Source organism: Limanda limanda, chromosome 21 (assembly GCF_963576545.1).
Source record: "Limanda limanda chromosome 21, fLimLim1.1, whole genome shotgun sequence".
Classification (NCBI taxonomy): domain Eukaryota; kingdom Metazoa; phylum Chordata; class Actinopteri; order Pleuronectiformes; family Pleuronectidae; genus Limanda; species Limanda limanda.
This window is the reverse complement of record NC_083656.1, coordinates 13,443,770-13,458,458: the sequence shown is the minus strand read 5'-3', so window position 1 is coordinate 13,458,458 and position 14,689 is coordinate 13,443,770. Positions and strand designations below refer to the sequence as shown.

Sequence of the window (14,689 nt, the reverse complement as noted above, 5' to 3'; positions counted from 1 at the left end):
CTGAACAAACAGGATTTCAAATTTTGAATAGTAGGTTAGATATTTATTGTATTACCCTAACGCCAAGTTTACTGGCTGTACTCGCGGGAAATCTCCTAAAACTGGCATACGATATTGTCGGTTGTTCAAATAATGCAAAGATGACAGGTGCTGTTGCAGCGATGTGTTCATCGTGGCGTTTCTGTCCAGACTGTGTATCGTGGCGGTATACACAGAGTGGGATTGTGGGCTGAACATCATGTACCACGGTCGGAGGTGTGTACATGCGACGGATCTTCCCGAAACACGTTCCTCGCCGAGAAATCACCGAAGCAGCCAATCACGAGCCTCGTTTCATACCGTGTGCCCGGATGTACCCGTGGGGCAATAAGCTACGTCATTGTTCACCGCCGGACACCCGCTGGAAATGAGGAATGGATTTACCGGCGCTATTAACGTGTTCGTAACAGATTCCAGGTGAGTGTGTTGTTTGGTTCGCGATCCGGGGGCAGCGGCATGGTGCAGCCGGGACGTTTGCTCGGGCCTGGGCCGCACGGGTCCGCTGTAGTAGCCCGACACCGGTTCCTCTGTCATGTCGGGGAGAGCAGCGCAGCGGGCGCACACAGCCGCCGGTACCGAGCCCCTCCTTTCCTAGCTAAGCTCCCCGGCTCGCTACCCGGTTCTCCAGCTTCCGAACCCGCGGCTGCTTCGTACGGGAAGGCGGAACCGCGCGCTCGGACGCGTGGAGAAAATGGCTGTGTCCCTCCCCGCCATGTCAGAGAGCGTCCGTCGTGTAGCAGCGGCAGCTAGCCGCGTTAGCATCGAGAGGAACACACGAGTGCCGCCGCCGCACGTAACGTTAGCTTCTGCGTTCGTGTCGCTGTTTCCATGGCGGCGGCGGCGGCTTCTCCCGCGGCTCGCTCGCCCTCGGTGGTCCCGGGCCAGTGTCTGCGACGAGGGGCTCGGGCTCCTGGGCAGAGCCGGGTCCCCCACGCCGGGTTAAACGGAGCGTTAGCGCGGGTTTTATTGAAGTGTCGCGGTGCTGCGTGCTACAGGCCTAGCAGCCGGCTGCTAGCCGACCCGAGCCAGGCTGCAGGTGTCGTGCCAGAAAACGATCGTGTGCCAGAAAGTGATTGCCCTCCACGGGAGCGCGCGCGCTGTGTGTTTAAAGTTGTATCGCTCCGTTTACATGCGTCCACACTCGCCTTTGATCTGACGTCTTCAAAGGCACATACGTATGCGTTTCGTTGTTGCAACAAAGGCATGCATCTTTTGAATCTGGGACTGTAGGAGAAACGCAACACTTTTCAAACACTAACCGTTGTATTATCCTGTTGAATGAACACTGTTTACTAACGCTACAGACGGACAGCACTGAGAACGTCTGGTGTCCAGCTCCAACTTTGACGTTAGTCCTTTTATTTTTAGCCATAGTCGCTAGCTTAATACGGGTGCGCGCGCTGTATGTTAAAGTTGTATCGCCCCGTTTACGTGCGTTCACACTCGCCTTTGATCTGACATCCAAAGGCACATACGTATGTGTTTCGTGGTCATAATACAGGTAAGGCTTTTCTAAATCTGAGACTTTAAGAGAAACGCAACACTTTTCAAACAAAAACAATGGTATGATCCTGTTGAATGAACACTGTTTACTAACGTTACAGACGGAATGCACTGATAACGTCTGCGGTCCAACTCCCACAATGACTTCAGTCGTTTAATTTTTATCCATAGCCGCTAGCTTAATAATTTTACAGCCGGCTTCTGTGGCTATCAGCTAATTGCTAATAGTTTAACCGCTGAGGTAAAAGATTCAGTGTGTAAAATGTAGTGATATCTAGTGGTGTGCTGCTGATTGCCTCTCACCCTGCCCTCCAAAACATGATAGAGAACCTGTGGTAGACTTCTGTCGTCATACAAACTCAAAAGCTGTTTAGTTTGTCCAGTCTGGGCTACTGTAAATAACATAGCAGCCTCCATAGAGAGGACCCTCTCCAGAAGTAAATGTAAAGTATTTGAATATAAATGGCCCCTTCCATGGTAAAGAAGACACACATTTTTATATTTTCGATGATTACACATGAGTGAAAACATCAATAAGATTATTTTATATTCAATTTCTATCAATACATCCTTTTCACATAATCTTACACACTGGATCTTTAACTTGTCTTGCTGTTAACGTTTATAACAACTGTTTAATACTTCAATGTTGTTGAAACAGGAGCTCTACCGACCTGCAAATGCATCATAAAGACGAGGGTGTAAGTCTCTATGATGCTTCGCCAAGTTTATTGTGCTTCTCGACTTTGTCGCCACCACTTTGTCGCATTGTTTACTTATGTTTTTACCTTGTATGCAAAATGCTTCCAAACAGCACTTTAGCTGTTTGACTCACGATGGCTGTTCAGCAGCAGCAGTTGCCACGTTAAGTTAGTTTTATACTGGCGACACTTGCTCAGTGTGGCGGCATCAACCAGCGTTCTAGGTTCAGCTGCTAGTGATTGGAGGGTTTGTGTGTCTGCCTGTCTGCAGCAGTGCTCTGTGAAGTTTTGAGTCAACTGGAGGAGGACATTGGTATCGATTCTGTTGCAAATTAGTATCTACTCCGACACTCATTTTAAGTATTGATTAGTATCTGAATAATTCTGCTTTTACAACCCTTGTTAAGAAATACATTGTCTTCCTTTAAATACATCCCATTAAGAAAAAGATATTTAAGTTGTACAATTCTGTTTTTCTCCTCATACAGCAATGAACAATGACCATAGTTGACAGATCTTCGGAAAAGTCTGGCCACGAGTCAGTCGGGTGTAACCGATCTCCCTTCACCAGTGGAGACGCGGGGATGGACGGCAGCTGTTCCAGCAGCTGGGGGGCGGGTGACTCTCCTCGGCTGAAGGTTCCAGGAGGCTGCCTGGGCCCGACACCTGGTGCGGCCTTCTACCATAGTTCTCTCTCATCTGGGGACCGGCCGAAGGAGCAAGGTAGGAGCAAGCAACAGTTAAGCTTGTACTTGAGACAAATGTAAAGATTTTGCCACTCATATTAGAAATGATTCCTCACACTTTTGTCAGATCAGATGCAAAAGGTAAAAAAAAAATGACATCAGAAATGTCTGAAGGTAATTCATTTGTTGTTGCACATACCACGTATCTATTTTCCTTTGCTGAATGGCTGTGATGTTTTAAGTGACCTACTCCTACAGGACGGTTGAGAATTATTATCTGGAAATAATTGCTCTGCTTGGTCAACTTTCTGTTGGCTCCGGTTTCTGTATGGGAGTGTGGCACAACTTGTTTTGTGGGTGTGATGTTGCTGCTTCCACTCTACCTTCATTTATCTAGTTATGTAACAAAGCCAGTTTTGAAGCCGGAGCATGATCAATCATTTGAGCTTGTGACACACTTGTTGTTTTGATATAAAGAGCAGTATCTGACTTGTTCAGGGGAAATTGCAAACTATTTATGTTCTATTGTTTTCCCTCAGCTTGTTTTACAGTGTTACACATTCGTAAGAATCACATTTTAGAATATCAGCAATGACTTTAAGGTGTCAGATTATACTTAAATGGGCATTGTATAAGTATTTGACCTCGATCTGGTAAATACATTAAATCTGATATATGCAATGATGTCCCTCTGTTTGTCTAGTGATCAGCAGTGGTGATGGCATTGAGTTGCCGCAGAAGGTCCTCTTCCCTCCAGACCGCCTCATCCTGAAGTGGACCCAGGTTCACCGTATCGGTGCCGGCCTGCAGAACATGGGGAACACATGCTTCCTCAACTCAGCGCTGCAGTGTCTCACCTACACGCCTCCATTTGCTAACTACTTGCTGACAGGCGAGCACGCTAAAACATGTGAGCTAGTGTTCATTGTTTCATGGTGGGTCTTTGAGCCCATGTTTTTGTGTACTTGTAAGGTGATAAAATACATATAAGTTTAGCACCTTCTATGAGCTGTTTTCATGTCTGAATAATGTCTTACTTATCAGTGTTTTTGTGAACCTTTCCCTGCACTAGGTCACGAGGCGGGGTTCTGTATGATGTGTTCCATGCAAAACCACATCATTCAGGTCTTTGCCAACTCTGGGAATGTCATCAAGCCCATTGGTGTGCTTAATCAGCTCAAAAGTAAGTATTTGTAAAGCTAGAATGCTGAAGTTGTGCCCTTATACAAAACATTTACCTAAAATGAATGACAGGAGGCGCTGTGCTGTTGTTTACCTTTTTATTTTGGAGGGAATCTATCTAGTGGGAGTATCAATTTAGTTATCTTCTGTTAGAAGCACTGTTGGTATTTACCAAGCTAACATATCCTCCTCCATTGTGTTTTTTCCCCTCACAGGGATAGCAAAGCACTTCCGCTATGGAAGCCAAGAGGATGCCCATGAATTCCTGCGGTACACAGTGGATGCTATGCAAAAGTCCTGCTTACCTGGAACCAAGTAAGTTTGAGCCGAAGCTGTTTCACATATGAAAGGGATGAGACGCAATCATGTTTACTTTCAAAGGTTGTCCCAATATATTCATATTATTCTTATTAGATTTACAGGTCATGATCTTAAATCAGGCATGTGAAATTCGAAGGACATTTTTAATCTAGACATTTTGTCAATCCATTGAGCATTTTAGAGCCCATCCTGGATAAATTCTGCATAAAAAGTCCATGTAGATTATCCGAAGTATTCTTTTTTACTGCTGAAATATAGGAAATCAGTGCTGAGCAATGTTGCCGAGTAGGTTTTGAACCAATATGAAGCATCCATGTATTTTTTACTTAAAGTTAAGAGCAGGGTGTGTTTAATAGATGCACTGCTGGCCATTGTGGTTTTCAGGAGACTGTTAAATAATCATTTTAACAATGGTACTAGTAGCTGGCCTCTCCACTAATTACTCTTTGGTCTCATTCCTCCCCTATATCTCTCCTGCTTTTTGGGGCTGTAATATTTTGAGAATTGTCACTGGAAAATACTAGAAATTTGACTTTTCTCTGTTTCAGTATAGACTGAAAACATTGATTTGTGATATAATTTCTAATATATATTTCTGTGACAGATTGGACAGGCAGACACAGGCAACTTCTTTCATCCATCAAGTATTTGGCGGGTATCTAAGGTCCAGAGGTAAGACATAAGTGTTAATTTTATTTTCATGATTCATTTCTTCTTATTCATGTTTTTTGTTTCTTCTCTGACTAATTTCCCTGTCTTGTCTTTTTATTTTCCAGTTAAATGTTTAAACTGCAACGCAGTCTCAGATACATTTGACCCCTTTTTAGACATCACTCTGGAAATTAAGGTAATTCCTCAAAATTCTCAAGTCACTTGTGAGTCTGATTTACTGCAAATGTGTGACAAAATGTAAATTCAGATTTGGTCTATTATAATGGTTCAAGACTCTCAAATAGATTTGTCTCTCAACACAGATGGCTTCAAGCGTCTCAAAGGCTCTGGAGCAGTTTGTTAAGCCGGAGCAGCTGGATGGAGAAAACTCCTACAAATGCACCAAGTAAGTTGTCAGATAATTAAAAAAAAAAAAAGTGTTTTTATTCATTTGTCAGTTTGTCGACTAACCACCCAACATTTGTCCCCCTAAGGTGCAAAAAAATGGTCACAGCCTCGAAGAGATTTAGCATCCACCGCAACTCCACCGTGCTCACCCTCTCACTCAAACGCTTTGCAAACTTCAGTGGAGGCAAAATTACAAAGGTACACGATCGCAAATTCAGAGTCATACTACAGTCATAGTGTGGCTCCACTAAGCAGTAAAGGGAAAATTAGATTTTTTGGTTTGATATTAATCGGTTGCTCTGTGTCCAATAGGATATAAAATATCCAGAGTACCTGGACCTGCGACCGTTCATGTCTCAGACTCAAGGAGAGTCCCAACTCTACGGCCTGTACGCTGTGCTGGTCCACTCTGGATACAGCTGTCACGCTGGACACTACCTCTGCTATATTAAGGTATGGGCAATGCTACAGATCACTGTTCTACTCTATCAGGACACTGCTTTTGCCAAGTGTACATGCACACGTTTATCTCAACACTTCATCAACAACTCAATGTAGCAGAGATAAATGCAGAGTTCCCACTAAATAGACTGAACTGAGAAAAGACTAAAAAGACAAAACTTGGAAACATTTAGGAATAATATTCTATTGTAATATGTCTTAAAACACATTTTTATATGGTTATATTTGTACTCAGATTTCTCAACTTTAAAAATCATTTCCAGAGACTATTGTAAACATTTGGATAAAAAGGGTGAATCTGTTGCAAATCTGCTGACACTTCTGTTGTTTCACAGGCGAGCAATGGTCAGTGGTATCAGATGAACGACTCCTCTGTGTCCGTCAGCGACATCAGTACTGTTCTGAACCAGCAGGCCTATGTCCTGTTCTACATAAAGTGAGTAAACCACAATAGTGTGTAATTTATTTGGTCTAACTTAACAAGATGAAGAAGTGTAATCAAAAAATGTTCTAACTGAGGAGTAACTAAAGTAATTAAGAATATGCTTTTAGATTCTTTATAAAAAGGTAAAATTTCGATAATCAAGTTCTCTAGTGATTGCCATTCTAGTTATTTATCCATTTTGATGAGAAGAAAAAAAATGAATATGGTCATGTAGATGTACCTTCCTTTCGGTATCATCAGGTCCAGTGATGGGAAAAAAACAGCTGACTACAGTCACATGAACCACAACCCTGGAATCCCTGGTCAGTCGTCACCTCGCCCGGTGGTGATATCACGCATCAACAACACCGTCCATCACAACAACATTGGCTTTATAGGTCCCCAGCTGCCCCCACACATGACCAAGGTACTGCACACGTGCTAATGTCAAACTACTTGTGATTTAATTTATCATGTTTCAGTTTCTAGTTGGTGTTCACAACAAATATTTTCTTGTGAACCTGATGTTTCCTTCTAAGAGCACTCTCTACGTCAATGGGAATGGATCTCTGAGGGACTCTCCCACAAGCTCCAAGCCCAGCACCAGCAGTAGTGTTGGAAAACCTAACCATGGACTGGCCTCTTCCTCTTCCTCTTCCTCGCACTCAATCAGCCGGCCCACAATGATCCCAGACCATGACAAACGTCAGAAGCTTTCATTTTGCATTGGACAAAGCAAGCAGAACCGCCCATCCTCCTCCTCCGCCTCATCCTCTTGCAGCCAGCCTTCCTCTGCCAGCGGCTCCTCTGCCAGCGGCTCCTCTGCCAGCGGCTCCTCCTCCAGCTCTCTATCCTCCTCACAGTCTACCTCAGACATCCACTCAGACGTTCGGTTCATTCCACGTAAGCTTCACAACCTTAACGGCATGTCTTGCCATAACGGCAATCACCACACTCGAGGTAATGGAGCATCGTTCCTGGTGCCGTACGGCCAGGAGTCTTCTGAGGAATCAGACCAGGAGAACTGTGCCGCTCTGGATAATGGCTGCTTAGCTAAGTCTCACCTCAACAGAAACAACGGAACAGGAGGCGTCTTTGAGAAATCTCCTCAAGCCACAAACAGAGAGTCAGAAGTGCACCATAATAGTAACGGGTTAATGTATGGCGTCTCTAAATCAGGCCAAAACGTACAACATTATGGACAACACAAAATGAATGGACACAACACCTCTGACAAGGTAAAATGCTTTGCGTTATTTCTATAGATTTATATTCATTATTTGTGTTAATACGTTTTTTTTAATAAAAAATTAATTATGTCCTTCAGATCTCTGGCGGTGATCCTGGATCTTTGTCCTCGCTGGCTTCCATTGCTGCTAATGGTTTAGATGGTGACCATAGTCCAACAAGGTAATGTAACACTCTGACTGTGAGCAAGACACGTTGTATTTATTTATTTTATTTAGTGAATTATTAAGTTCTAATTGTAATTATCCTAAAGGTTTGGGATAGAGCATTTCTAATCTGCTTGTCTGTTTTGTTTTTCCCAGCAAAGAGACTTATAATTTAGCCTCGTCATCACAGACCTGTTCTTCTCGGAGCATCCATCCTGCTGCCAGTGAAAGCCAGCCCCTCCCCTCTCCTCCCAAAAAGCCTAGATGTGTGTCTGAACCTCTGCCTCAGCATACAGCACCCTCCACTGTTAGCATTCCACCTTCAGCTACTGCTACAAACACCCATTCTGTTGCATCTGGAGAATCAGCTTCCTCCTCTGCACATCACGGCAACCCAGCGGCCTTATCCACCCCGGCAGACCGCTCCGAGAGCACCAGTGGGGCATCTGCTGCTCCACAGAATGTTGGCATAAGTGGTGATGAATCCAAGAATTTACCACAGAAAAAAGAGCCGACAGCAGGGATGGAAAGAAGAACAGACGCCAAGGAGCAGCAAAAGTCCAAGCCCAGTTCTAGTGGCAGCGTTGGACAATATTCCCAATCCAGAGACAGGCTGCACTCTGACTGGAGCAGAGAGAGACACTACAGGGACCGGAGCCCAGCTCGGGAGAGTTACAGTGATCGGCACCGGCATAGACAGGACTACCGAGATCATCGCCGCGATCATCGCTTGCACAGTGATCATTTGTCTCCTCACGATCGACATTACAGAGACTGGGACGCTGAACGTCGCTATGAGCGAACTGTCCACCACCCCAGGGAGTGCAACCGCGACAGGTCCTCTCACCATTACTCGCGCCATCGATCCAGAGAGGATCGGGACTGTGAGCGGAGGGGGAACGGTCACTCCCACCGCGAAGAGTCTCGTAGTCGCTGGAGGTGGCAGCAGGAGAGTCGAGAATCCCGGGTAACGAAGGAGAAGAGCAACGGCAGGGAGAGGAACTCTTACCCTTCAAAAGAGGAGACTTCCTTTCCTGCCACAGTGTCAGAAACATCGGCAAAGTACAAAGACTCGCCGCCTCTGCCTCCTCTCTCCATGTCGAGAGCAGCTCCAAACACAGACGATCAAAATCACAGGAGGGCTGCTGATAATCTGAGCAAGGAGAGAGACGACAGCCCTGAGGCCTTTCACTCTAAAAAACACAAAAAGAGCAAGAAGAAAAAGAAGTCAAAGGACAAAGACAGACACAGAGAGAGCGGGTGAGCGATACTATTGATCCATTTTTACAAGGAGAAAAATGCTGACCATTCTGTGTTCAGCTTCTCAAATGTAAAGTTTGCTGCTTTATAAATGTTACCTTTTTTATTTTTGAGTTTTGGCCTTTTAGTCAAGAGAACAAGACATTTGAAGATGTCTCCTCAGATGCTGTTGTTACATTGGCACTTTTTCTTGATATTTTAATAAATGTTTCACATGGTTAATAAATAATAAAAGTGTCTGGGCCCCAGTGTTAATTTTGGCAGCTATTTTTGATTTAGTCTTAGTCTTAGTCTTTGGATGAAAATGCATATTAGTTTTAGTCACATTTAGTCATTTTTATCCTTCTTAGTTTTAGTCTAGTTTTCGTCGACGAAAACTCAGAACATTTTAGTCTAGTTTTAGTCAACGGGAGCACACACACACACACACTCACAGACACACACACTCGCCGCTCCGGGTACTTCATGATGGCCTGATACGATTATGTTTTTAAAATTGTGACTAAGTCAACCACCAACATTTTCGTCTCGTCTCGTCAACGAAAGTTGAAATAGATTTAGTCATAGTTCAGACAAAGCCTTAGATCTCAGTTAATTGTGGATTAAGACTAATCATGTGTTTTCCACCGTATCCTAGAAATTCTGACGTGGATTCAGACAGAATGGCTGAAATAAAAAGGAAGAAGAAGAAAATCAGGCGGCAGCGGGATGACGAGTCCAAGCAGCACAGCCCAGCCCAGAGGAACAAGAACAGAAGCAGCGAGGAACGTGAAAGCCGCCAGCGGAGTAACTGTGACACCGAGGACGCTACAGACATCTACGGTTCTCCACCAGAAAAACACCGGCGCACAGACTACGCTGATCCTCGCATTGACCATCTATCCCCCTCCCAGCCCATTTCAGCCACCAATGGTTCAACTCACCACCATCTCAATGGACACACAGGTATTACATGTACTTTCACATACAAACCATGCTATAGCTGAATTAAATGCTGTGTGTCAGTTTAAAGCGTTCATCTTGTTTTCTAGGAAACGGTTACAGTCGAACCAATGGCAACTCCCACTGATTCTCCAGTGGCATCAAACACTGACTCTGTGAGTGGGCGTCCTTTTTACTGATCATCACTGTTTGCTCTACTACTGTCAATGCTAATAAACTGTATCCCTTCTCGATACCGATTCCAATACCTGGACTTTTGGTATTGGCTGATAAAGAGAACCGATCTGATACCATTGCATTTCAAAAAATATATGTATTTTAATTTCTGATTGATTGCTATCATTGTTGTTTGTCCTGGCTCAGGTTAAAGACTGTATTACTTAGACTGAAAATGACCAACTACATAAAAACAATTTCTATGGGGACCTTCTTTCACAGTCGTCACTGAAAAAGAACACAAATAAATCTTTTCTAAATACACGGTGATGAACTCAACAAATTGGTTGCGAGGCTCTTTGTTAAATTTATCTTGTTGCTTGAATGCAGTTTAAAAAGTTGAATTCCCTTCGCCTGGGTGAACTCCTGCTCTTTCGTATGATGGTTTTTCAAATAACTAATGACACAGGTGCAATCCCTCCAGACTGAAGTTTTGAAGTGGAAGTTTTAGCTGTGGGACTATCCTGTGTGAAATGTTGCCAAATTGCTGACATTGAAGCTAGCTCTAGCTAACGCTACACTACAGGAAATTCCTTCTTCCCCATGCTAAAAACAGTACTTGCCAGTGGCAGTTAGGGCACAAGTGCTGTTTTGGAGCAAAAAAGATATTAAAGAAGTGATTTCAGGGAAAAGAAAATTGCTTGTTTTATCTGGCTGAAACTTAAATACTTAAAATATATGGTATTGGATCGGTTTATAGATTCAAGTACTCTGACCCGGCACTTTTTCCAGTATTGGAGGCATTTCTGATGCTGGTGGCCCAGTATCTCCACATGTTTAAGCTCATAGTTCTGCCTACCGATTTTGACATGGTCTGTTCTTTTTCATTTCAGGCACATCAACAACATTTTAACAGCAGAGGAATGAAATCAACGACCTAATGACATGGTGCTTCTTCTTCGTTGGGAGTAAATTGTATTTTTACCAAAATTTAAGTGTTTTAAAATATTCCGAAAATCTTTTTTTAAGGCGTTAATTATTTGCCGTAATTCTCTTTAACTATGGGTAAAAAAAATAACGGTCACCTTGTTGAACATTTATGATGAAAATATTAATATATACTCGTATGAACACAAACAAAGCCTGGAGCTTAAAACATCTCAACTGCTGCTCAGTGGAACTCAGGACTCGAAAAACTTGTCGAACATCCCATTACGGATTATCCACCCGCTTCAAATAAGAATTAAACAAAAGGGAAGTTGGCTAAGAGTCAAACTGTCAAGGCATCATGTTGACTGAAAGTTCAAGATGTCACTATATCTACAGAGCTTCTGAGGTTTTACATCCATCCCACTGGGAGCGGATAAACTGCAGGAGGGAGATTTTCACGAACGAAGCGGACAAGCTCAGTGGTGGGAACAAGGCTTCGCTGACTGGTACCTCCACTTTAACCCTGGACAGACTTGAGGACATTTCCCTGCGTACGTTTTTCTCCTTTTTTTATTTTACCGTTTCCATTTTTGCTCTGAAGCCTAAGATTCACTCTGTAATTTTGTACCTTTTTTCACAAGAGGAGGAGTTTTGTCTCGCCTACATCACAACTCTCTCACTCGCTCTTTTTTTAAATGTTCAGAAAGAAAGCATCAAACATTTATCATCGCTGTGGACCATGTGTGTTTGCTTTTTATGAAAAATAAAGTTTGTGTCTTCTAGCATCATAAAATAATACTGTGAATCAAATTTTGAACTGTACTATCAGTTATTTTATATGCACAAAAAGATCCTGTATCAGGATTAGCAGTAGATGTTTTGTTTTGTTTTTGTTTTTAGAACAACACTTGTTCATTTTGACCATGTTCTTTGGAGTATGGATTGATTTTTGTTTTGTTTTGTTATGTTGTGTTTTTCAATTTTGGACAGACGTTTGAAAAACTGCTGTTATACCTTTTTATTTTAGCATGTCAGAATTTATACATTGTATAAGGTAAAAGCCTTAAAATACATTTGTTCATGTCTGCAATTGTAATTTGTTCTTGGTCTTTGACGTTTACAAGCTGCATTGAAATGAATGATACATCTTTAGTGAGAAGAGTTGCCAGGGTGTTTTAGAAAGCTCTTGTATCACACAGAATAGACTGATTGTATTCAGCTTCTTGAAGGGCAAACGGTCGAATCAGGATGTATTAGCGAGGACTGAAAGTGGTGGCGCTCTTTATTCAGATGTTGTTGAACACACACTTTTCTAGCTGTTCGAGAAGCAAAGACCTTTGCTCGGGTGTAAAATACCAAAGAGTCAAGCTCTTCTCACTGAATTCACACAGACACTGTTCACTGATCAGCATGTGTTTTAATACAAAGTCTTCACATGAGCGGTTTACCCAAGATCAAACCGGGGAACCTGCACCAAAACAATGTGGGTCGGTTTGATGGACCTTGGGATTCCAGTCGGCATTCACGTTCTGCACGTTTTTGTTTTTTTTTAACTTACCATGTCCTGTGAGTATGTTTTTTTTCTCCCATCTTATTTCAAGAGTGTCATCTTTGACACCAGGACCCATTGATTTCATTTTCAGATTTTGTAATGCTCTGTCAAAACCATGCGCTCACAATCAAATAGCTCCCTGCTTGTGCTTGGATGTTATTGTGCAACAAGTCTATTTCTAGTCCACTTCCCTAACCAATAGAATGCCAGGTGTAGTTACTACGAGTCAAATGGTCCCGCCCTTCATTGAGAATGAATCCAGCAGATCTCTGGTCAACATGGAGCGGAAAAATCAAGGATGTCAAGTTCTTTTTATGTTCTCTAAACAGTGACTAGCAACTATAAAAAAAGGGAATGTTTGAGTACAAGTGCAGGGTTTTGAATGAGTGCATTACAAAATCTGAGAAATAGGCCCAGCTCACAAACTGAAAGAACACACTCTTGAATAAAGATAGGGGGTAAAAACACCATTAGGTCTCTCTCTGTAATGTGAGTTTTTCTCATGAATCATCACATTTTCTGATCCCTTCAGTAAAAACACAGTGTGAGGAGACTTCACTGCTCCGCACAAGGTGCCACTTCCACTACTATAAACTGTTGAACTAAAAGGTGAACGGGTACAGGCTATGGCTGTTATGACTGACATGCTACATAAATACATCAAAGAAAGAAAATAAACCGGTATGTACATTATATATTATACATGCATAATGGAATGAGTCTGGGGCTGCCTCTTTTGTTAAAAACAATAAGCAAATAAATACAAAAGAAATGAACACAGAGATGCATCTTCAATATGTTACGGTACAGAACTAATATATATGATGCAAGAGTGGCCACTTGAAAGGGTAATTCCTCTAAGTATGTGTGTGGTACTTTTTCCTCTGAATCGTATGCATCTTCGTTTTCAAAGAGGGAATAAGGTGGCACACACTTAATTACAGATGAATATGAGCCTGGCTGTCATTTTCTTGGTTAAATCAGTAAGTTTGCATATACAACAGAAACACAACAATCAGACCAGCTGATTTAAAAACTCCAGGCTTCCCGGTAGTTCACGGGAAACATTGGCGTCGGCAACTGCTGATGCACGAGAAAATTAAAGAATGAAATGTTGGCGTCTGGAGGTGACCGACCTCACCAGGTGGAGAGAGACCAGAGGGATGCAGGTTTTACATCCAGCCCGTGCATTTGTTGTGCACTAGATGAAGTTCACAACAAGTCCAGCAGAGGGCAGCAGTGCCACAGACACATTACGCAAAAATGTCCTATGATTCCAGCCGTGGCTGCTCCGCCCGTAAACTGTGGTCCTCAATGAACATCCGGCTTGGTGAAGATCCTGCAGGTCCTTTATTCTCCATCTAAACCTTCGCCTCGGCTCTGATCTGACGTCAGATGATCCTCCGGCTCCGAGACAAGCTTGACCCCAAACTCCCACCTGTGTCTCCTGGGGCCGTGCTGGTCACAGAGAGGGCAGTGATGAAGACGAGGAGGATGTGGAGCGCGGGCGGACATCATTTCTTATTCGCTATCCTCTTCTTCCTGGTGGCCAGCATGTCGTAGAAAGGATCCCTGCTGATACTCGCTCTGTGGGGAGAGGAGAGGAAGGAGCACGTCACTGAACTGTCCACCACATCACACCTGCACACATTTCTGAGTCTTGCACTGATTTTAAGAATTACCCGTAAAAAGAGGCTGAAATCTATAATAGAGCTTAAAGAAAACGTCAAACACAACCAGTGTGTGATGTTTAGAACTTGATCGGACTAAATCTTGATTAGATTGAGTAAATTGTCAATGTACAACTCTGACCTTAATCCATCTTGTCTCCATCAGTCAATGCACCCTACAAAACATCACTTCCTGTGCCTGCACTGTATTCTGTCAGGTTTTATAAAAAAAGGAAAAACCATCTGCCATGTGATCAACACCAAAGCCTGACGTTTGCAATGATTTCACCCCCGGAAACCTGTTCTTCACTCACTCCACTCGCTGGGCTATAAATATCTCAACATCTTGCTATTTATGTTATCCACACAAAACGAAAAAGAAAGAATGCAGCAAAGCATCCGAACGCT

The 14,689-nt window shown here is 43.1% G+C and overlaps 2 protein-coding genes across 2 annotated transcripts in view; one reads left to right on the top strand and one right to left on the bottom strand.

The window, feature by feature from the left end:
• The first annotated feature begins 387 nt into the window (after positions 1-387).
• usp42 (ubiquitin specific peptidase 42) lies at positions 388-13,377 on the top strand. Its single transcript, XM_061094754.1, has 18 exons — positions 388-456; positions 2,732-2,966; positions 3,633-3,839; positions 4,002-4,112; positions 4,327-4,426; positions 5,037-5,104; positions 5,209-5,279; positions 5,407-5,489; positions 5,578-5,689; positions 5,804-5,944; positions 6,289-6,389; positions 6,639-6,804; positions 6,917-7,615; positions 7,705-7,787; positions 7,928-9,031; positions 9,669-9,976; positions 10,063-10,128; positions 11,023-13,377. The coding sequence occupies exons 2-17, from the start codon at positions 2,741-2,743 to the stop codon at positions 10,098-10,100; spliced, it is 3,618 nt and encodes a 1,205-aa protein (XP_060950737.1). The 5' UTR covers positions 388-456; positions 2,732-2,740; the 3' UTR covers positions 10,101-10,128; positions 11,023-13,377.
• LOC133027682 (cytohesin-3-like) overlaps positions 12,457-14,689 on the bottom strand; it is a 36,903-nt gene continuing 34,670 nt past the window's right edge. Inside the window, exon 13 of the mRNA XM_061094755.1 lies at positions 12,457-14,198. Within this exon, the coding sequence (XP_060950738.1) occupies positions 14,126-14,198 (73 nt within the window). The 3' untranslated portion in view covers positions 12,457-14,125. The remainder of the gene's footprint in view (positions 14,199-14,689) is intronic.

Bases quoted from the DNA above. Each gene is read 5' to 3' on its own strand.
- usp42 (XM_061094754.1), top strand. From the start codon at position 2,741: ATGACCATAGTTGACAGATCTTCGGAAAAGTCTGGCCACGAGTCAGTC. The intron at 4,427-5,036 runs GTAAGTTTGAGC...TTTCTGTGACAG, and splicing joins TCCTGCTTACCTGGAACCAA to ATTGGACAGGCAGACACAGG. The intron at 5,280-5,406 runs GTAATTCCTCAA...CTCTCAACACAG, and splicing joins ACATCACTCTGGAAATTAAG to ATGGCTTCAAGCGTCTCAAA.